Source organism: Phycodurus eques, chromosome 5 (assembly GCF_024500275.1).
Source record: "Phycodurus eques isolate BA_2022a chromosome 5, UOR_Pequ_1.1, whole genome shotgun sequence".
Taxonomy (NCBI): Eukaryota; Metazoa; Chordata; class Actinopteri; order Syngnathiformes; family Syngnathidae; genus Phycodurus; species Phycodurus eques.
Window position 1 is genome coordinate 23,404,373 of NC_084529.1, and position 23,319 is coordinate 23,427,691.

Below are 23,319 nucleotides of genomic sequence, written 5' to 3' on the forward strand. Positions count from 1 at the left end.
AACGGCCCTACTGCCTCCTATTAGGGTGGTTGTGATTATGTGGGTTTAATGTGTATGCATGTAGATATAGCTGTTTAAATACATATGTACATGCTTACACTTGGGTAAGTGGTCATGCAGATGCTCATTATGATGAATGCATATATTTATGTATGTCTAGTAATTTAAATGTTTAAAAATTTAACTGCCCTATTGGTTTACATATTTATACTTAAAATTCAAAGCATCAACGCTGCTGTGCAATAGTCTGTTTCCATGTTTTTGGTGTGCTTTGACAAACCTTCAAGTCTTGGGCCACATCCAGGATACGAGACAACTTGGCTTGGTCATACTGCTCACCTCTCATATACCACTCAGCCATTGAATGCATAATTAACTGACGGATGGAAGGAGACTGTCCCTGGAACAATAGCCAGCGGGTTTTATTTGTTCACAACCAAGGCCAAGGTATAAATATTCAAATTTAATAGTACAGTGAACCCCCGCTATACCGCGGTTCATCGCTTGGCCCAACGCTGTCACTGCTTTTTAGGTGCTTGATTATGGGGTTTTACTGTATTTAGTAGGGTTGGGCATTGTTTGAATTTGAGCCATTCCAGTCCAGATTCTGGTTCCAATCGATTCAGATTATTTTAGGGGGCTGGGTCAAAAAAGGTTTGCATGGTTTAAATAAAGGGTGTCCAAATTATGAAAATCCATTTCCTTAGCAGCCTACAGCATAAACTAAAATGAACATTTGACTCGACTTTCTTTAGAACCAGTATGTCAAACCTATGAACTAAAAGGCAATGTGTAACCAGTATCAATGTCAAACCTATGAACTAAAAGGCAATGAGTGTGGAATTAACCCATTTATTCATCTTCCGTTCCGCTTATCCTCACGAGGGACAATTATTTGTTTCAGCTAAAAGTTAAATATAGCATTGTTAAAAAAGTTATTTGTGACTGTTTTATCATGTCAAATGTTTATATGTGCAAGTTTTAACTTGAATTCCGGTTTTAAGCATGTAGCCTTTTATTTGGACGGGTATGCAACGGAACTCAGCATTTTGGCACGAAAAATAACTTTACACGACACCGGTAAAACAAATTTAAAACGAGTTGAGTAATGGACGGAACCAAATGCCCTGTAAAACGATTCCTTTACCTACCCACCAATGAGACAAGGTTGGTGTTTGTGATACAACGTTTTTGTAAATTTTGTCCCAGTTCATTGTGATGAAAAGTTGCTAGTTGGACCTTTGGTGAAGTTTTGCTCAAAGTTAAGCTTGTAATCCGACTGTTTCTACTTTCTTTCCAGTATGGTCATTTATATTTTATTTTTCTGTCTGTGATCAGCTCTTACGTTGGTTTGAAGACTAAAATAAACGCTAAAAACTATCAGTGCAAGAGTGCAACCCACCGTTTTAACTTGTTAGCTGCCTCAATGTTGGCATAGACTTACTTTATTGTTTCACTCACCCAACTGACTTGACTGAAGTTCAGCACAGTGTAGGCTGAGGCTCGGAGCACATCAGAATTCTACACATTGTGAAAGCCTCCTTCGCACAAAACGAACTTAATCCAAGTGTTGCACTGACATGACTGGTCATTACTTTTAACATAGTCAACACTTTTGTTCGCTGCTGCTGTTGGGCACAAGCACATCTTCGTGCGCGTTCTTCGCTGGTTTGCGCTACTGCTTCTTTGGTTTTTGCCACTTTCTGCTTTGGAGTTGGCGGACAGTAGGAATCGAAACTGGGAACGAAAGGTTTTATTTTGATCGATTCCGGGAGAACCGGAATGTTAGTCCCGGTTCCAATCTGTTCTCGATGCCCAACCCTAGTATTCAGTCAAGTCGAATTTAAGCATTACTCGCCTTCAGTGTAGTACACAGTTGTGCGGACCCCTTATGTGCAATACAGTATGTGTCCCATTTTAATATTTGAGCAGCGCAAAGAGAATATGTCTGAGTATTCATCTCCTCTCAGTTTGTATGTGTTGCTGCTCCATGTGTTCAAGTTGTAGTTGTTCGAAAAGTCATAATTACTGCAACATCTATGCCAATTTCCACTAGCCTATTGATGGCATTACGGATTATTTTAGCATTAAGATACCAAACTCTCGTGACACAATTATATAGTTGGGTTAAACATTTTGGGGTTTAAAATGTTTAATTGTTCATTTTGTCAGTTTTATAGTAAACTTGAACACCGAATTAAACATTGAGACGAACACACTGCCTCGTATTTGGAGAAATGTGCGAGTGAGAACAGGAGCTATTGAATAAAGTATGTTTGAGAAAGTGTGTTTCAGTTGAAGTTTAAAGTGTGTGGGAGGTCGAAAACCTTTTAAAATGTTTTATATATGGTATCTCTACAAATTTTAGCCTAACGCGGGTGGGGTTGGAACAAATTACCCACGGTAAATGGAGATTCACTGTATTACAGATGAGCCAAAACGGACAAAACATTTCTACAGTCCCTGCGGACTGTATATTCAGGAAAAAGCATCATCTGATAGATTTTTTTCTTTTTTAGCAAGATACATTAAACCAACCTGTCCATGCCAGGCATAGTGCAGGATGATAGCTGAGTTCGGGTGGTTTCCCAGAAAGGTGGGCATTAGGGTAGAGATGAGCTCATGGCGCAGTGTGTGCCAGGAGGTCGAGATCTGCAGCAATGCCAGAACAAGCATATCCGGGCAGTGCTTGATGGGGAAGCTGAAGAGTTGCTTCACCTGCTCGTACTGGCCAACCTCTGATAGCCTAAGGAGGCTTTCCACCAAATCCAGACTTTTCCTGTTATGAGTTCAGAAGTTTCAAACACGTGGGGTGCAATAGGTTTGTGCTTTCAATTACCGTATTTTCCGGACTATAAGCTGCTACATTTTTCCCGCGCTCTGAACTCTGCGGCCTATGCAACTAAACTATAGATAATATATAAATGCTTAAAACATGACCATTTCCAATAATGCACTAGGGTTTGGGCATGCGCAGATACCTCCAGCGTGTAGAAGACGACAACGCTAGTTTTTGGCGCACTCAACGCAAAATAGTTTATTTTTCAGACCCTCATTATGGAAAGTACAAGAAGAAAAGCATATGATGCAGCTTTTAAGTTGAAAGCCAATGAGCTGTCTATAGTGCTTTTAAAGCACCACTCTGAGGTGAGTGGGAGGCTTGGATGACCAGCGGCGAGAAATCGTTAACAAAAACTGGCCGCAGGCGAAGATCATCATTTTCCGAGGTCTGCCGGTGGATTTTAAAAGCGTGGAGCAGTGTGAAAGAATCTACGATCAACGGATTTTGAAAGGCTGGACTGCTACGTGAGGAGAACAGCACAACTTCAGCAGTAACTGTGTCTCGAGATGAAAATGACTGACAGCGACACCGACAGAGAGACTGAAGTGATGTGTGACGGAGATATTCTAAGGCTCTTCAACTCAGACACTGAAGACGACGAATTCAGTTGTTTCAGTGAACAGGAAGAGGATGAATAAAAACAATGACTTTTCTGTTATGTTTGAGTCGTTTTCCTGCCGTGTTACAGGCACTGTTTGGAAACAATTAAGGTATGTAAATAAACAAAATCTTTGTGGAAATATCTAATTTCACAACGTATATATCCACGGCATATAGTCTGGTGCGGCTAATATATGTACAAAAAGACATTTTCTACAGCTTTAGTGGCCGCGGCTTGTATTCCGATCCGATGCGCTCTATAGTCCGGAAAATACGGTATATTGGTAAACCAAATAATACAGCTCTTGAAATGGAACAGTTCTTTACCATGTTGCAATCTCCCTGTTGTCATCCTCCGGTGGCGCTTTAAGAATGTCGATTGCCACTGTGTGGCAAGGGTAGTCGGCAAAGCAGAACACTTCGGGGCTCATTAGAGAGTGTTGAATGAATGATAACTGGAAGACAAAGTAGGTGTTTAAAGATTGGTATTCAACCATTTAACAAATGGAGAAATTAAGTCTGCAATAAGTTTACCCTATTGTGGTGAACTTACGTAAAACCAGACAAGCTAATGGAGAACTTGCTGAAATGTTACCTGTCCTTCTGCGTGTTTCCATGGCCGATATACGAGATCAACTGGAAAAACCTCCATGCCCAAACCCCGCTGAATGCCGTACACCACTATATGGAGGCCCTTACTGTCCCGGATGAGGAATCCTGCGTGATCCAGTTCGTACGTCACCTCTTTGAAGTTCAAGTTTGGATTCTAGGGTATCAACATGGTAAAAGTGAGTGGTGGCTGCAAGTGAAGCATTTGAAACATACAAAAAAATAAAAAACAACTGTTGGCATTGTACCACATATTTTCAAAAGGTGGCTACAGCACCAGAGTTAGTTCTATACAAGAGTTTCACTTTTTGAATTCAACTACTGAATTTAACTTTCACAACAGTTTCTAATTTATTGAGAAGAACCTCTATTTCAAGCATGAAGTATGAGCGTGTTGACTTACCACTTCTTTAACTACGTCAATAAGCACCTCAACATTCCACGTGTGTGCCTGTGAGCCGTCGTTCTTATCCTTTCCATCACTCCAGATGCCACTTCCAGGAGCAGAGATGGACTAAGAGGGGATAAAAAGCACAAGGTAGAATGTATAGAAACTAAGTCAAATTCCATAGACCAATTAACTCACCTGTAGGGGGATACCATCAGTTAGGCCAGAGTGTGTACGAGCCATCATGCCCAGGACCCTGGCTACCTGGCTGGCTGTCACCTCCCTCACCCCATACTGGTGGATGATGTTTCTGCACTCGTCCACACTGAGGAGAAAGGACAAATATGTACCGTATTTTCACGACCATAAGTCTTAAATTTTCTCCAAAATGGACAGGTCACCTTATAATGCGGCGCACCTTGTGTGTACACCGAGTTCCAAAATCTGTAAATAATGTGACTTTAATGAGCGCTCCGCTTGACTGACTGGGAGCATTTCCTGCCGACACTCTGCTAATATAGAGGAAAGCGGATGTGACTGAGGACAGCATGCGGAAGTAAAGGGGGAAGGGTGCGCGTGACAGAGGATGCTAAAGACACGACCGCAGTAGGTATATAGTTCCGGTATGTGCATCGGTTTGGTGAAGGACCCCCGAAAACGGCACCTACGAAGAGACACGCTTACGAAGCACAGTTTAAACTGCAAGCTATTAGTTACGCGGAGGAACATGGGAATCGAGCACCCGCGGGAGAACTCAAGATCAACGAATCCATGGTTCGCAAGTGGAGGAAGCAGGAAAACGAGCTTTGCCAAGTCAAGAAGACGAAGCAGAGTTTCCGCGGAAACAAAGCGAGGTGGCCCGAGTAGGAAGACCAACTTGAGCAATGGATTAATGAGCAAAGAACAGCCGGGAGAAGCGTCTCTACAGTCACCATTGGGCTGAGTGCAATAACTCAGAGCTTGTCATCATTCCGGGGCGTGCAAAGGGAAGTTGTGGGCGGCGTGGGAGCCATGGATGACAGATGGCGAACACAGCTTTATTAAGACTAGGAGGCAGCGCCGGGCGAGTTACACCACAATTTGTGAATGGATCATGGATGTTTGGGCTAACGTGTCTGCTTGCACTGTTGTTCGAGCATTCTGGGGAGCCGCACGGCAACGAGACTGACTCAGACAATGGCGAGAGGGAACCTGGCTTGTTCGACGGAGAACTTGCCCAGCTGTTTATTTCGGATACAGAAGATGAGGACTTTGATGGATTTGTGGATGATGACTGATAAAAAAAATAATGTGAGTACATTGTTAAATACTTCAATAAAGTACAACCGAACTCAATTTTGCGGCCACTGCCTTTTTAAAAACATTGTTTTAGCGTGCATGCATGCTACCGTATGTTTTAAGCGAGTGTATGTTTTATCATGCCTGCGCCCAATAATACGGTGCGCCTTGTGTGTTAAATACAGAAATAGACCCCGAAACTGAGACTGCGCCTTTTAATACGGTGCAACTTATGGCCGTGAAAATGTGGCAAGTTCTGCCAACGAAGGGGCGCACTCAACTTGTATATCAACTTAAGCAGAAACCAAAACATACCTGGCACAGAAGCCGTAGCCTACTTCCTGCATGAACTCCGCAAGAGAACTCTCCATTATGGTCTTGGCTAACTCCCCCGAGTCAGGCAGGATCCTGTCCATGAGAATGTCCCGTTTTTCAGGGTATAACAGTGGTGCGAGCACCACAGGGCAGCGCTCCTGCGGGAAATCTGAAACGTAAACACAGGTGACACTCAATTGTACCATTCCCAGTAATGAGCCTACAGCGACAGCAAGGCCATCTCTGCTGGCCTTTTATTAATGTATTCCCAGTCTAGTCCCTTCATTTTGTAGCATTTCTCATTTTTTTCCCTCAAAATAATGTTTTTTCACTCTTTGTTATATTGCAGCCATTTACTAAAATCATTTAAGTTCATTCATATACACACAGCACCCCATATTGACAGGAAAAAAAAACGGAATTGTTGAAATTTATGCAGATTTATTAAAAACGAAACACTGCAACATCCACAGGTGGCACAGTGACCGACTTGTTAGCACATCAGCCTCACAGTTCTGAGGACCCTGGTACAAATCCCAGCCCCACCTGCGTGGAGTTTGCATGTTCTCCCCGAGCCTGCGTGGGTTTTCTCCGGGCACTCCGGTTTCCTCCCACATCCCAAAAATATGCATGGTAGGTTGATTGAGGACACTAAATTGCCCTGAGGTGTGAATTTGCACGTGACTGGTTGTTTGTTTATATGTGCCCTGCAATTAGCTGGCGACCAGTTCAGGGTGTACCCCGCCTCTCGCCCGAAGTTAGCTGGGATAGGCTCCAGCATGCCAGCGACCCTTGTGTGGAGAAGCGGCTCAGAAAATGGATGGATGGATGGATGAAATAAATTGAAATGCCATTAATCTGTTCTAGCCTCCAAAATCCCCCCACCATTTTTGTGTTTGTGTTTTTGATGAAGCAAAATAGCATTGTTTTGTTGCGTATAAAGCGGTACAGAAGATCGATGGGTGGATGGCTGAAATATCACACAGCCATAAGTAGTCGGACCCTTTGGTCAGTCTTCAGCAGAAGCCCCCTTTTGAGCTAATACAGCCATGAGTCTTTTTGGGAATGGTGCACCCTTTTGAGCTAATACAGCCATGAGTCTTTTTGGGAATGGTGCAACAAGTGTATCACACCATTCCTCCATGCAGATCCTCTCCAATTCTGTCAGGTTGGATGGTGAACATTGGTAGACACCCATTTTCAGGTCTGTGCAGAGATGCTCAATTGAGTTTAAGTCAGGGCTCTGGCTAGCCCATTCAAGAACAGACACGGAGTTGTTCTGAAGCCCCTCCTCCATTATTTTAGCCGTGTGCTTAGGGTCATTGTCTTGTTGGAAGGTGAACCGTCGGCCCAGTCTAAGACCTGAGCACTCTGGAGAGGGTTTTCATTCAGGATATCCCTGTACTTGGCCACAATCTTTTCTTCGATTGAAAGCAGTCTCCCTGTCCCTGCAGCTGAAAAACACCACCACAGCATGATGATGCTACCACCATACTTCACTGTTGGGACAGGTGATGAGCAGTGCGTGGTTTTCCCCACACATACCGCTTAGAGTTAAGGCCAAAAAGTTCTATCTTGGTCTCATCAGACCAGAGAATCTTATTTCTCACCATCTTGGAGTCCTTCAGTTGTTTTTTTTTTTTAGCAAACTTGCACTGAGGACAGGCTTCCGTCGGGCCACTCTGCCATAAAGCCCGACTGGTGGTGGGCTGCAGTGATGGTTGACTTTCTAGAACTTTCTCCCATCTCTTTACTGCATCTCTGGAGCTCAGCCACAGTGATCCTTGGGTTCTTCTTTACCTATCTCACCAAGGCTCTTCTCCCCCGATTGCTCAGCTTGGCCGGACGGCCAGCTCTAAGAAGGGTTCTGGCTGTCCCAAACGTCTTCCATTTAAGGATTATGAAGGCCACTGTGCTCTTAGGAACCTTAAGTGCAGCATACATTTTTTTGTAACCTTGGCCAGATCTGTTCTTTGCCACAATTCTGTCTCTGAGCTCTTCAGGCAGTTCCTTTGACCTCATGATTCTCATTTGCTCTGACTTGGACTGTGAACGGTATGGTCTTATATAGCAGGTGTGTGGCTTTCCTCATCAAGTCCAATCAGTATAATCAAACAGCTGGACTCCAATGAAAGTGTAGAACCATCTCAAGGATGATCAGAAGAAATTGACAGCACCAGAGTTAAATATATGAGTGTCACAGCAAAGGGTCTGAATACTTATGGCTGTGTGATATTTCAGTTTTTCTTTAATAAAATCTGCAAAAATTTTAACAATTGTTTTTTCTGTCAATATGGGATGCTGTGTGTACATTAATGAGGAAAGAAATAATGATTTTAGCAAATGGCTGCAATATAACGAACAATGAATGAAAAAACAAAATAACTAAAACATTGAAAAACCTTTTCGTAAACTATATAAAAACGAGAATGCGTTTCGTTACCATTCCGATTTAAATTTCACTTTTTCAGCTAGCTATAAAAGACAGGTGTGTCAATACTAATCAATAATAGACTACTTTATATACTAAACAGCACAATAATTGACCCAGAAGGTCGATGCGTAATTGTTCATACAACTATTTTTAACAACTCTTACACACATCTGTTAATGTATACGCCCCTAATATTGATTATCCATCTTTTATTCACACACATTTTTCCACATCTGACCAATTTGTCAGCTAATTCAACAATTATAGGTGGAGACTTTAATATAGCACTTAATCCAACCACAGACCGCTCAAATTACAATCAATCTTCCCGAATATTAGATGAATATATGCACAATTTTGGAGTGGAGGGGGAAGAAAAAAAATAGTAATCGTACAAAAAAGGAACACTTTCTTCAGTACACCGCTCCTTCTCTAGAGCTACTTCCTTAAAAATAACTCATCTGCTCAAAACAGTACTTCCAAAATACATCAATAATAATCAGCGATCATGCTCATATTTCTCTCTGCCTCAAACATAATACCTTCTCCAACCTGGCACTTTAATACTACTCAACTGAAAGATCCAGAATTTTATTTCCAGTCCCTTCAAAATGTCTTCAGTATACAACAAAAACAAAGGAATTGAGCTTGCAGTTCCAATACTTTTGTAGTGGACTTGATGCATGGTGCTTAATGTTTTTTTGTTGTTGTTTTTTTTGTTTAAATCGTAAGCTATTGATGTTTTTTTTTTTTTTTTTTTTTTTTTTTAATAATTGGGATGATAAAATCGTGGCATTGAGAGGTGGATTAAGTCAGGTAAATCCCCAACTGAAGGCCCGGGTAACAAATGCACGGCCCTCCACTGACAAATTTGCAATCAAAATTTAAAGTGATCCATGTATAATAGTTGACATCAGACCTTCGAGGATCTTGCCCAGATTGCCAGGATTCAACTTACCTCGGCACAGTGTCTTCAAGAATGCGTCAATCTGCTCCTGTCCGACACCACTGGCTCCCTTCTGGCCAAACAGTAAATGGGATAGTAGTAGGTGTAAGACCTCTATAGCGATGTCTTGGAAACCACCTTCTTGGTTTCCGCCGAGATCTGCGTCAATGTATGACCGCAGGAGGTCGGGAAGCTTCTGCTTAATGAACTGTGCAGCTGAGCAAGTAAAAAAAAAAAAAAAAAAAAAAAATATTTTTTATTAAGTGCTCTTTAATCAAGCTCGACTTAATAGGACTACTTACCAAATGACCGAAGATCTGCGCTGCAGGAGTTGAGTAGCGCGAGCCCAAATATCACCTACAACGAAAATGATCAAGAGGAACTTTCATGTGCGCCTATTTTGCAATGTATATTTTTGATGTGTTATTTTGTGTCCTAAAGGCAACCGTAGGCGCGAGTGTCTTACCTCTTGGACCTTGCTGAGCTTAAGAACTTTACTTAGTTGAGTGAATAAATGGACAGATGGTTTCAAACTCTGAAATTTAAAGCAAGATCTATGTCAAATTGTTACTTACTACTCAGCATAAAGTAGAATTGCTGTGTAAACACTTCTTTGCTTTGTACTTGTAATACTAAGTAGTAGGACAAAAACTGCTTCATACCTTTTGGTAGTGCAGGGGACTGTCAATGGCGTAGCACAAAGTCGAAATAAAGTTGGGCTTTGATATGAGCGACACACACTCCTGGATCAGAAACTGTGTCTTGGGCAAGTTGGGAACACATGTCGGGGAGGAGACAGCAAATAAAACAAAGGCATATTAAGGGAAAAAAATCTCAGGAATCAATGTGACAGTAAACTAGTATGCACACGTCCCATGGCCACAATATGTTTGTAGTGCTCGAAAGAATGAATTTAGTGCGCTGTCATTATTCCTAAGGCAACTATTTTACACTCAGTAAATGTCACTCAATATTGTACGATTAAGTTTTAGGGTCACACTGAAAATTGATTAGTAAAATAAAGTCAGAATCTTATGAGATAAAGCTTTTATATATTTGAGGGGGAAAAAAATAGTTTTTTTTTGTTTTTTTTTAGATTAATGTAGTCATATTACGCAACTAAAAAATCAAATTTTTTTTAAGCGTAGTTAAGTATGACCAATGTAAAGGACCGAGGAAAATAAAGTCAGAATCTTATGGGATAAAGCTTATATATGTGAGGGGAAAACATATTTAAAGTAGTAATATTACAAGACAAATCATTTTTAAGAGTAGTTAAGTATGAGCAATATAAAGGACCTAGGAAAATAAAGTCAGAATTTTATGGGATAAAGTTCATATTGGAGGGGAAAACAAATATATTTTTAGATTAAAGTAGTAATATTACAACATGAAAACAATTTTTAAGAGTAGGTGAGTATGAAGTGAATTTGTATTTTAGAATTTTTACAGAAAAAACTGAGAATGATTGTCAAAATTTCAGATCCTGAGGGAGTGGAATCCTGGGGAACACGTCTCAGGCGGGTACTGTCCAACATCAGGGGCTCCAACACTATTTGAATCTGCGTTCATATGAAAAACTTAAGCCATATGGAATTGTACATCCCCAATTCCAATGAAGTTGGGACGTTGTGTTAAATAAAAACAGAACACAATGATTTGCAAATCATGTTCAACCTATAATTAATTGAATACACTAATAAGAAAATATTTAATGTTCAAACTGATAAACTTGATTGTTGTTAATCAAATAATCATTAACTTAAAATTTTATGGCTGCAAAAACATTGTCTGTTTTTGATGCAGTGCCGCCTGAGGGATCGAAGGTCACGGGCATTCAATGTTGGTTTTCGGCCTTGCCGCTTACATGCAGTGATTTCTCCAGATTCTCTGAACCTTTTGATGATATTATGGACCGTAGATGATGAAATCCCTAAATTCCTTGCAATTGTACGTTGAGGAACATTGTCTTTAAACTGTCAGACTATTTTCTCACGCACTTGTTCACAAAGAGGTGAACCTCGCCCCATCTTTGCTTGAGCAATTCAGGGAAGCTCCTTTTATACCCAATCATGGCACCCACTTGTTCCCAATTAGCCTGTTCAACTGTGGGATGTTCCAAACAGGTGTTTGATGAGCATTCCTCAACTTTCTCAGTCTTTTATGCCACCTGTCCCAGCTTTTTTGGAACGTGTTGCAGCCATAAAATTCTAAGTTAATGATTTGCTAAAAACAATCAAGTTTATCAGTTTGAACATTAAATATCTTGTCTTTGTAGGGTATTCAATTAAATATAGGTTGAACATAATTTGCAAATAATTGTTGTTCAACACAACTTCCCAACTTCACTGGAATTGGGGTTGTACATGCTTGGCTTCATTGACTGATTTAGTGGACTCCCATACATCATTTTACATGAGACTATGAGAGTCATTGAAATAATGAGTCCCAGCCCTTGACCAATGAGTCCCTACAACTTATAATCACAGAATACAGATACACTAATCCTCCGCTACATCGTGGTTCTTACTTCACAGTCCCGCTATATTGCAGGTTTTTATTACCGTTGTTACTCTTTAAAGTGGAACTAAGCAGAAATCCGTATTTTGTTTCTAAACATTAAATATGTTTGAAGTGCTGAAAACCTATGCAAAGACATAATAGAGTGCTGAATTGTTGCGATATAACTTAAGCATCTTTTTCACCGTTTTAATTTTCCTGAGACTTTGTGGGCCGGGCTAAAACACAGGCCCATGACATCACGGCGCTGGGGCATATACTTTCTAGTGCGAGTTCCCTCCCCCATTATATAAGGACAAAGTGATAATTTTGTTTGGGTATGCTGCTTAGTTGTCAGTTAGCTGTGGTTAGCTTCCATAACAAGGACTAGTTACCACTCCAGCATGCAGCTAGCTCCGTGACATTATTTAAGATCACAAAAAAATGAAATTAAAAAAGCGATGGATTGACACTCTGAAGACACGCAGATGGCGAGCTGAACATCAACACCACCACCCAACTCTGCAGTGCGCATTTTACAACTGATGGTTTTGTAAACTTTCACCAGAGACAACATGCCTTTGTGGTTAACTTGATACTAGTGAATGTGGCAGTGCAGACTGTCTAACTACACGTGCTTCCTCTTATCGTCCCGCTGTTGGCAGGTGCCGTGTTCGGCTGTGACATTATGTCATCAACAACGAGGCCAAGGTGACGTGCATATTTTTATGATTATAGTCCCCAAATAGTTCAATTTTGAAGTTGAGCCTCCTCACGTGATTTTACAAGCTATCACCCCCTCACTAAGATTCCTTTTGGCGCATCCATTCGACACACCCACAGCGCCTGAGAGCGAAGAGGTGGACCTTATTATTCAAGTTTTGAAGCCTGATTTTTATATTCATTCATTCATCTTCAGTTCAGCAATTTTTTTTTATTCATTCAAATTTGGCAGGCTTAACATTACTCTTCTCTGGTGTGTCAAATTTAAATTGAATTTTTTTGGGCCTGTTTAGTGCCACTTTAATCTTTTATCCTGTTTGAACAATAGTTGTGTTATCCATTGCGCTCTCGCGTTTTGCTCATGCTATCCCCAAAAAGCTCTGGGCTTGTCTGATCACTCTTTAATTCACTTAATACCAACATACAGAAAAAAACTTAAATGTGAGAAACCTGTGGTGAAAACAGTAAAGAAGTGGACCTATGAAGCAAAGTTAGAATTTCAAGACTTAAGACTGCACAAATTGCAACGTCTTTGAAACTTCAACTGGCAGCCTAGATGAATATATGGACTGTCACATCCCATATAAGTTTCTGTGAAGATGTGTGTGTACCAACAAAGACATTTTGCACATTCAACAAAAGCAAGCCGTGGTTCACTGCCAAACTTCAGCAACTTTACCAGGCTAAAGAGGAGGACTATCAAAGTGGGGATAGAGCCCTGTAAAATTGCGTTGGAAAAGAGCTGACTAAAGAAATTAACATTGCAAAGAGAAATTATGCAGAAAAGCTGGAAAAACAGTTTACCGCTAACGACAAAGTGAGTCTGGCGTGGATTACAATCGCGAACTACAGGAAGTCCTCGATTTACGAACGAGTTCCGTTCCTACGTAACCCGAATTTCCGCGCATGTCGGATTTCACCGTTGAAGTCGAAATACTTCTGTTACAGGTATTGTCCCACGTGATTGTGACAGCAAGCTCAGTGTGTGTGGGCGTCGATGTGTGAGTGAGACGGGACTGTGAAGGAGGAAGGAGTGCGCGCAGGTGCGAGTTTATACAGTGGCAAGTGTAGTGACGGCGACCGGGGAAGAGTAGCGGTTAGCGGAGGACCCGTTGACGTTGAATGTGCAGAGGAGCTAATAAAGCAGCAAATCGGTCCTTCGTGCCTTTATTGTTGCCGCCACCCAGCTCAGCTGTGCAACGAGAGAAGGGAGTTAACCCTGAGGAGGACAACCTCGGCACTGGAGAAGGGGTCTCCCGACCACGGTCAGGTGACCGTAGCAGGAAAGGTTAACACTTCGTATAAAGAAACTAAAATACATTAAAATAAAAAAATAAGATGCTGCACTTACCATTACTGGTGAGTGTGTGAAAAAGGCAAAGATACTCCCGGCGCACAAGCACTATCTAAGCAGAAACACTATGGTGCTCGGGACAAAATGGCAGACGACCACAGGCGTTGTAAAGTAGAAATGTCGTAGGTAGAGTACATCGTAACTCGAGAACTTCCTGTACAAACGACGATCCCCTCCAGGCAGAGAACAATAAAAGGACTAGCTGACGACTTGAACACCTTTCTAATGCAGATTTGAAAAGGACACTTTCACACGCCACACCACCATCACACCTCTGACTCGCCCTTCTGCATTGACCATCCACGAACAGGATGCGAGATCCATCTTCAAACAAAAAAAGATCAACAAAGTGGCAGGCCCAGACCTTGTGTTCCCATCCTGCCTTAAAGTCCGTGCGAAGCAGCTCAACTCCATTCTCAAAAAGGCTCAGCACAGGATGTACTTTCTGCGGCTTCTGATGAAGCCACAAGAGGTGCTGAGGCAGTTCTACACAGCAGTCCTGTGTTCATCCATCATAGTCTGGCTTGGTGCTGTTTTGGTGGCGCCAAAAAAAAAAGAAGGACAAACTCCGACTGCAACGGACAATCAAAACTGCTGAGAACTTGCACACTGCCAGAACTAAGACAGGCATGCAAAATCCTCTTGGACACTCCACATCCTGGTCACCACCTCTTCCAACTCCTTCCCTAAGGTAGGTACTATCGAACAATGCAAACTAAAACTAGCAGACAATCCAACAGCTTTACCCCTCTTGCCATTAACTTCTTAAACAGTTAACTTACAATTCCATTGTAACGTGCCAATTTTGTCAAAATTGTCAAACTGTCACATCTCTGTGGGGCCAATTATACATTATTCGTGCACTCACTGTAGTAGTGTCGGCACTCTGCACTATTTGCATATCTGTTGTTGACCAATATTGGCCACACGTGTGCTTGAGAGTCACATCTCTGTGGGGCCAATTATACATTATTCGTGCACTCACTGTAGTAGTCTCGCAACTCTGCACTATTTGCATATCTGTTGTTGACCAATATTGGCCACTCGTGTGTTTGATAAGTATCTGCACCATTTGCACAATTGACACTGTTCCAAATTACCACACTACTAAAAACATCAACAACACTATCGTTTATCTTGAAAGATTTGGGGAAAATATTGTTCTAAAAAAAATATATATCATGGTATGCCTAAACATATTTCTGATCTTAGTCTTTAACTTAACTTACACGTGCGCTCTCTCCCTCTCTCTCCTCTGTGATTCCAGTAATTACCACTTGCGATGTAAATTTGATTGGCTGAAAGGATGGCGGGACCACACGTGATTCGTCGGTACAGTTCATCAGTACCGTAAAGCCTGAAATATGTTGCCCGGCTTAAAATAGAAGCCCCCTGTAGGTCTTGAATCATAAACTCTCTTTTCTATGGTGTGGCGCCATTTGGGACTGCTTCTGGGTCTGGACGCAGACCACGAGTTAGTGACCCCTGTTTTAAACTATGTTGCAATAATCGAACGAGCCAGAGTCGGCTGTTTAGCTCCGTTGCACACTACTTAGTTAGCTCGCGAGCTAATGAAGGTAATAGTTAACGTTCCCTAAAATGTCCCAATTGTTTGCATCAACAGAGCCAAAGCCGTTCCACTAGCAGCACGCCAGATGTTACCACAACAATAAAAAAAGTTACAGTCGGGGGAAAAAAGGCGTGTCCATTGTATTTATGAACCAATAACCTGCCCTACTATTCTTTTGATTGACTAGCACCAATACAGGACTCATACTTTTAGTGGATAATGACTCGCTGAAGGACTTCAGTAACACACACACACACGGGAAGAGCAGTTTTACTAATCATTTCTTCATTTGAGGAGCAACTTTATAATTTTGTGGAGCAATTTCTTGTAGTTTAATCGCACAGGGACCCGAAGCAAGGATTTTATAAAACACAAATATGACAACATAATGGGTAACTGAATGTAGGGCTGCAGCTAAAGAATATTTTAGTGTTGGAGCATCCTACTGAAAATTCTATCAAACAATGGATTATTTGGATGAACTACATTTTTGCTTAGTTATAGAGCAATTTTGAAGCAAAATTAAGACCTTTAATAAATAACATACAACTAATTGGATGCCTTTTTTATATAACAGTTTATTTCTTGAATTCAACGTGCACAAAAGGCTTTTAAAAAATTTTTTTTTTTTTTTTTTAAACAGCCTTTGTTGCATCTTCACTGAAAGCTAGCATTTTGTGACATAATACATTAGGTTCATGGCTGTGGATTTCTGAACTTAGACCAGCTGATAAAGACATTCTTTGTACGACTACAACTTTTGGAAGTGTTCAATTTGTTCAAACGAAAATGAAGAGCGAGAGAGAGAAATATTTCCTCCTCCTCCAAAACCCTCCTCTGTTTGGGTACATAATGATCCATTTTACTTTTATTCCTCTCTGGCCACATTTGTCATGTTTTTTCACCTACTTGACTCAAAGTTTCGCCACTTACAGATCATCAGATTGGCCATATGTCACACAGTGACTACACTGAGTGCAAACACACTGTATGTACCGTTATGGTTGCATTATACTGTCCTAGTCACTGTTTTATTAAAAAAAAAAAAAGCTACACATTCGACGGTAGTCACCGATTTGCGCTACGTTTACCTCACCCTTGTCTCTCGGGTCCCACGACGCAGCATCATAGTCGGCGGAGAGAAAGGTTCGTGTTACAATGAACGGGTGTTCGCCATGCATTTCACTATGAAATGCTACCACACTTTCGCCATTTGTCTTTTTCCCTCCCTCTCTCTCCTCAATTCGGCATCACATTTCGCAACTGCTGTCTTCTGCTCATTTATCGAATGCTTTACTTCCACGTCCACGCATCAGCGCGTTGTGTCACCTACGCCACTGCCTGCTTCACTGTTTTGCTTTCAGTGTTTTTTGATGCGCAAAATACGAATTGTGACCCACAAACTGCGATGCAAGGCCGCTAAATTCAAGCCATGCACACATACGTAGGTAAGCAATGTTGTGTGCGTCAGTGGACGCAGATTCAGAAGGCCTTTTGTGTCCCTCATCATTTTTGTGCGTCTAGGACGCGGGACGCACATCAAACGAGATCCCTGGACTCCTACTGTGGATGGAAGCATAACATACTAACAGTGATCCCAAAGTCATTGCAGTCTACTCCATAATGACAGCGGCTCCTTTTGGACACTGTCCAAAAGTGTCACCCAAATTGTTTTGCTTCTTTTTCTGGGACAGACAAACATTTCCATTTCAAAATCCTTGTACTGACAAGAACCACATCTTGGTATAACAAAATAGTATTTTATTTCATTCTCGTAATATTAACACTTCAATCTCGAAATAGTGACTTCTATCCCGCCAAAATTTCCAATTGTATTCTTTTAAGATTATTACTACTCTTGTCATGTAATTGTTTTTCTCTTGACAATGTGGCCCTTATTCTCTCCTGTAATAATTATAGTGGAAAGCTGACAAAAATAGGGGAAATAAAAATAGTGCAGCCAATGAATCAAAAGGTATCTATGGGTATTTGTTAAAAAAAAAAAAAAAAGAAAAATACCTGGTGAAAATCCTTGCCGCTGCTTTTACCATCGCCACTGAAATCCACATGTGAGAAAAGACAGCGAAGTAGATGCCTGTCTGCCTCAGGACCGTGACGATTTACAATCTAGGAAAAGGCCCAGCGAGTTATCACCACCACACCTTCACAGACTACATGCTCGTTGACATCGAATTATTATTGTTATTTTAAAGCACTCACATGTTGTATTTCTTGCTGGCTGGCTCTGTAGTTTTTCTTTGTCAAATTGTCCACCAGATAGCTGATTTGAGACAAAGCCAGCGAGAGCGAGTCAAGATTCATTGCTGGTTGGGGCGGAAGCAGGCGGCCGAGCACGGCGCAAAATCACCATTATTCCCCTTTAGTCCCTTCAGTGATAGGTTACTTCCCCCCCCCCCCAAAAAAAAAAAAAAAGGTTTGAAAAAAAAAAAGGTGCCGTCCAAATAAGATGTTCTGTCAGCGGCTCCCGGTCCCAGGTAGTCTTTCAGTTTAAAATGAGATTCAGCGTCTGCAAGAAAGAGATTAAAATTTAATATTGGCCATTTAACTTAAGATAAATGCAAACAAGTAGGTATATCGTTTATGTTAATGAAATTAAGACTTCTGCTTCAATGCAGGACAATACAGTAAAACCCTCATGATTTGCAACTTAAAAATTTTCGTTAGATCATAAAAACTATTTGCTAAAAAACAAACCTATTCACTCCTACCCGGGTATTTTTAATGCTCTTTTTGTAATGCCATTAGATGCCACACAAATGCCCTGCACCTTGTAAACTGCCATGTTAGCGGAGCAATAGCTAGCCTTTGCCACCGGCTGTTAGCTGGTCGGCTTTACAGCTAACAGCCACGTATAATGGAAGGTTCGAGTTGAGGTCCGACATGCAGGTGAGGCTCCTTGTGGCATTGACACTGGTGCAAGCAGAGTGGTAAACTTCAAGATGAAGCAGAAAAAGTTCAGGATTACTATTGGCAGTGGAAGTTAACAGTTGATCACGATCCAGATAGATGCTTTACGTAAGGTACAGTGCCCAACTACAGCTATAGTCATTTGCGATATATGCATTTAAAATGAGTGCATCTTTGCACCACTGAGTCATAAACGTAATAAAATGTCTAAAAGGAATTAAAGTAAGTAGTAATTGGTATTTTTCCAGATTGATGACATACTTGCCAGCATCCCCGCACTTCCAATGTATTTTTTTTAGTCAGTCAAATAATCCATAAGGTAATGTTGAAATATGAGTTTGAAATTGTCAAAAGTGTTTTGAGATCATAGTTTGGGATATACAGTTAGGGTTGAAACTATTAATATAGGCAATTATAAACATTGCTTTTGGTGGGGTTGCGTCCATTTTTGGCGAACATTTCACTTTTCACGTCTGGGGTAGGTTCTAAATAGCAAAGGTTGACTTTATTTACAAACTCCTTGTGAGGACTAAACATCCCGGGCTTTTTGTGGCCTACGAGCGTGACAGCTCAAAATAGTCCGTTTATCACATTTCAACGTCTGTTACTGTAACATTTAACAAATCGGGCACATCCATATGGAGTCTGCGACACAGTTTCGTGGTCGTCATCTCGAGGATGTAAACTAAACCACCGAAACGAGGCTGCAGTTAGCTCAGACTAGGCCCCAGCTGAGCTAAAACACACGCAGAATCGATAGCTTGTTCCAAATAACAAACCTCTCCTTTTCCAACAACAAAAGAGGCCACGTCAAACAAACATAACGTTTACACAACGTGGGAAAATAACTAAACTAAAAAGCACTCAGTGAAACAAAGGGCAAGTGCATGGACGACAGCAAATGCTCCGCGCAACCCACAAACAAGCAATCGAAATGTTGCTGTAAATTATTATCCAACAGCCCCATTGGAGTCTAAATTTCACACACGACGATAAACCAATGCGTCAGTTAGGTACCCAATTAAGTCCACAACCTTTCGAGAAGGCGAGCTTGTTCCTAGTGTCGTATATAAAGCATAGCTAGCCATCAAAGCTAGCCTCAAATTATACCGTGACCTGTCTTATAGCTGATTAACTTTGCATCAAGCGGTAGTATTTATAATTTAACAATATTACCACACCATAAACAGGATACATACATTTATAAAGCCAGTTAAGGTACACATTTTGAAAACTGCGAAACGAAAACAGTCTGGCGCTTCACGCTAATACATGATGATGATGATGATGCTAACCGTGCTAGTATGATGGGGCCGACTAAGACGGTTAGCATTGTTTGGTCCCAACTCTTGATAAAGTAAGCTTTTAAGAAAATAAGACTACATGGGATTTATTCGTAATGAAGCCAACCAAACGGGAATAATATAAAGGCAGTATGCTTACGTAACAATGTCTACAGTTTGGCTACTGCTAGTATTAGCCAAGTTAGCTCATCTCCAAGGACCCCCGTCTAATCTACGGAACTGCGAACACTTCAGATCCAAGCATCTTGTATCCAACAAATATACGATTCCTCCACTCTAATTCCAGTATCAAATTGGAGTTTGTACAATATACATATGCAGTTATAGTGGGAATTAGACATTATACGAACAACTGTGTCAAATTAAGCAATTACTTTGATAATGTATGACAGCTGCATTCCAGTAAATAGTCCATCCCCGACGCTGGTGGCTAACTGCCGTCCTGTTGATTTCAAATCGCTCCCGTTCGCGTTAAAATGAACGTAAACCAGAGCGACAGAGGTACTTGTCCGCTGGGATATATTCCAAATCTCACCGTACTCCCACGAGAGTGATTCAGTGGCTCATTCCTCCTTCGTTCTCTCCAACCAAACTTGGGCGAAATGGAAGAGGGTCGCGGTGCCTCCAAGTGCAGTTTGATTTTCAAAATAAAATGGCGACTGTCACTGGCGCTGCGCGCTCTCGCCGTAAGAAGACGTGCGTGCGTGCGTGCGTGCGCGCGTGCCACACACACACTAGAGATCCTTTCCTTGCGTGTTCAACTGTAGTGCGGCACGTGTCGCGCTTTATTGCATATGTATTCAATATTAACGGCAGACACCTAGATTGCTAGGTAGATGGATGGATGGGTGTATGGGTAGGTAGGGGGGTACAGGTTCGGCCTTCCCATCGAGTGGGATGAGCAAATGCTAAGGACACGGCCGCCTCAAGGGGGCGCCAAAAATCTGGTAAACAACATTTTTGAACCCAAGTTTTTCTTTAAAACATTTTTTTAAACATTTTTTTTTGGGGGGGGGGCGTATTCACCTTCTACCTTTATATTAATATCAAATGAGACTGACATTAATATAAACAATTAAAAGAAGAGGAGCAAGGTGAACTATGAACAGTACCTCACCTCGAAGCGCTCCCATTTTCTCCACCATGTGCAGAGTGATGCATTCAAACCCCCTTGGAATTAACATTGCTAACAGAAAACTTCTTGCTCTCACAACCCCCCAACAGCAACACACAACAATAAATACACATGAACAGTTCGTTACAAATTTAAAGGGCAATAAGAAGATGTAAATATATTCAGTATTTAATGTTCGCCTAAAAAGTTAAAACAACAGTTTGTTGCTGAGAAAGCTGAAAAATTAATAAATCTAAGCCTGGAGCTTGATGTAATAGAAATTCCAAATTTGTGTATTATGTTTCTCTCTTACTACTACTTACTCTACTACTTACTACCTTTATTTAATTCCAAATTTGTGTATTATGTTTCTCTCTTACTACTACTTACTCTACTTACTACACTTATTTACAATAACACATTTTCGCTTTTTATTGTATTTATTAACATCCTAAATATAATTAAAATGATGCCAATGCACTTAAAGGACCTCACTGCTAGACAAATGTAATGAATGAAACTTGCATTGCGCCCCCACCACAGCCTCTGTTAGGTAGGTAGGTTGGACGGTAGGTAACTAGGATGAGAGATAAAACGATGGATAGCTAGATGGATAGCTAGATGGATGGATAGATGAAAAGATTCGATATTATGTTTATAAAATTTTTCCAGGGGTTTGATTTTCTGCCATTTCGACAGATACGCGGTGCAGGAATGTAATTTTTTCATCGATCCATCAATTTTCTGAAACGCTTGTCCTCATTAGGGTCTTGGGGTAGCTGGAGACTCAGGCACGTGCATACATAGCCACTCGGGGGTGCTCCAGCACCTGCACTTTTGCCCTTGATGAAAAATGTGCCCTTTTTGCTGCAGCCCTTTTTTCTTCATTCGTCAAGATTTGAAGAAAAAAAAATCCTCTCTGTCATCAGTATTACCCAGTGCTTTGAAATCCGAAGGGCATTTATTTGAGTCCTTGGGAGAATTGTACATATGCTCCTTCCCTGCTGCCAGCCCTCCTCCTCCTTCTAAAAACCTATCATTTGAACAGTGGTGTGTTGACTTCTTATATCCACTGTAGCCTCCTTTCACCTCTTTTGTTACTAGTTGTAATATTGACTGTGCTGATTGTGATAACAGAAATAATTACATAAGTTCAATACATACTACTGTTTTTTTCCTTAAATGTATAAATTATTTTGGCTTTGGGTGCCCTATTTTTACCTTGAGTACCTGCCCCCCAAAATTTCTGTGCACGTGCTTGTCGAGTCTATCCCAGCTGCCTTTTGGGTGAAAGGCGGGGTACACCCTCGACAATCACAGGGCATATACAGACAAGCCAACATTCACACCTATGGACAATTACGGAGCCTTCAATTATCCTGTTTTTGGAATGTGGGTTTGATTACCCTGAGAAAAGTTGGGAGTACCCTTAGAAAAACCACATAAGCACAGAACGTTACTTTGATGTAGTTTCAGGCTTCCCAGACTGAAAATCAGTGGCGCCTGCACAAAGTCACTACTGGCTAACTAGTCCATATCCAGACTGCGGCCATCACTTGAAAGTGGCTCTAGGTCACCACTTAGGTGGTCATGTTACGGGCACCGAAATTCTGTGTTGGGGTTAGTATTATGTGTATAATGTGTAATATTATAATCTGCCACACTGTGACGTAGAGGTGGGCGTAAGTCACTTATGTGCAAGTCACAAGCAAGTCAGTCATAACCTTCAAATCTCAAGCAAGTTCCAAGTCACTGTGGGGGGAGGGGGAAATCAAGCAATTCAGGTCGAGTCGCCACTAAATTTCAAGCAAGTCGAATCAAGTCATTACTTGGTTGAAGCAAATCGCAAATCAAGTCATTACTTGGTTTAAGCAAATCGCAAATCAAGTCATAGTCTTGCTCTAGTCACATATGTTGGAGTGATAATAAAATATTTTCACAAATCGTAGCACTAAAAATGTATTCGCACCTTACAAAAATGTAATTAACAACTGAGATTATAATTGCACTGAATTGTTTTAAAAGTTGTATTTCAAACTCAATTTAACTCAACTTCATTTCTGAACAAACTATGCTGTGTACTTTGTGGTGACAGCCTTTTAACGCGTACGGTTCTTGAGAGAACGCCATTAAATAAAAGCCAAGACTTCCACATCACTGTACAGTTATTTTCACTGCATATAAAAAGTCTACACACCCCTGTTAAAATGCCAGGTTTTAGTGACGTAAAAATTTTTTTTTAAATACATAAATGTAACTAGTAATACAACTAGTAAATAGTATTTTCACAACATTTTTCTCCTTAAATATGAAACATAACATGTACAGGCAGCTTTATCACAGACCCAACACAACAGATGACATTTTAATGGCGACACTTTTAACACGTTCAGTAGTATGGAAATTACATTCACA

The 23,319-nt window shown here is 41.1% G+C and overlaps 1 protein-coding gene across 10 annotated transcripts in view; it reads right to left on the bottom strand.

Moving 5' to 3' along the window:
* Positions 1–20,442, bottom strand: part of cnot1 (CCR4-NOT transcription complex, subunit 1) — a 56,571-nt gene extending 36,129 nt beyond the window's left edge. For 7 of the 10 annotated variants that reach the window (XM_061678188.1, XM_061678186.1, XM_061678185.1 and 4 more), the window contains exons 1-14: positions 20,326–20,442; positions 17,779–18,085; positions 17,578–17,685; positions 10,075–10,173; positions 9,879–9,947; positions 9,715–9,769; positions 9,425–9,628; positions 6,033–6,201; positions 4,638–4,764; positions 4,455–4,565; positions 4,038–4,208; positions 3,770–3,897; positions 2,539–2,779; positions 281–400 (exon numbers count right to left, since the gene is read on the bottom strand). In XM_061678188.1, the coding sequence (XP_061534172.1) occupies positions 281–400; positions 2,539–2,779; positions 3,770–3,897; positions 4,038–4,208; positions 4,455–4,565; positions 4,638–4,764; positions 6,033–6,201; positions 9,425–9,628; positions 9,715–9,769; positions 9,879–9,947; positions 10,075–10,173; positions 17,578–17,685; positions 17,779–17,880 (1,704 nt within the window). In that variant the 5' untranslated portion in view covers positions 17,881–18,085; positions 20,326–20,442. Of the gene's footprint in view, positions 1–280; positions 401–2,538; positions 2,780–3,769; positions 3,898–4,037; positions 4,209–4,454; positions 4,566–4,637; positions 4,765–6,032; positions 6,202–9,424; positions 9,629–9,714; positions 9,770–9,878; positions 9,948–10,074; positions 10,174–17,577; positions 17,686–17,778; positions 18,086–20,164 lie in introns of all 10 variants that reach the window. The other 3 variants (XM_061678187.1, XM_061678181.1, XM_061678180.1) reach the window with 2 other exon arrangements.
* Positions 20,443–23,319: the final 2,877 nt, after the last annotated feature.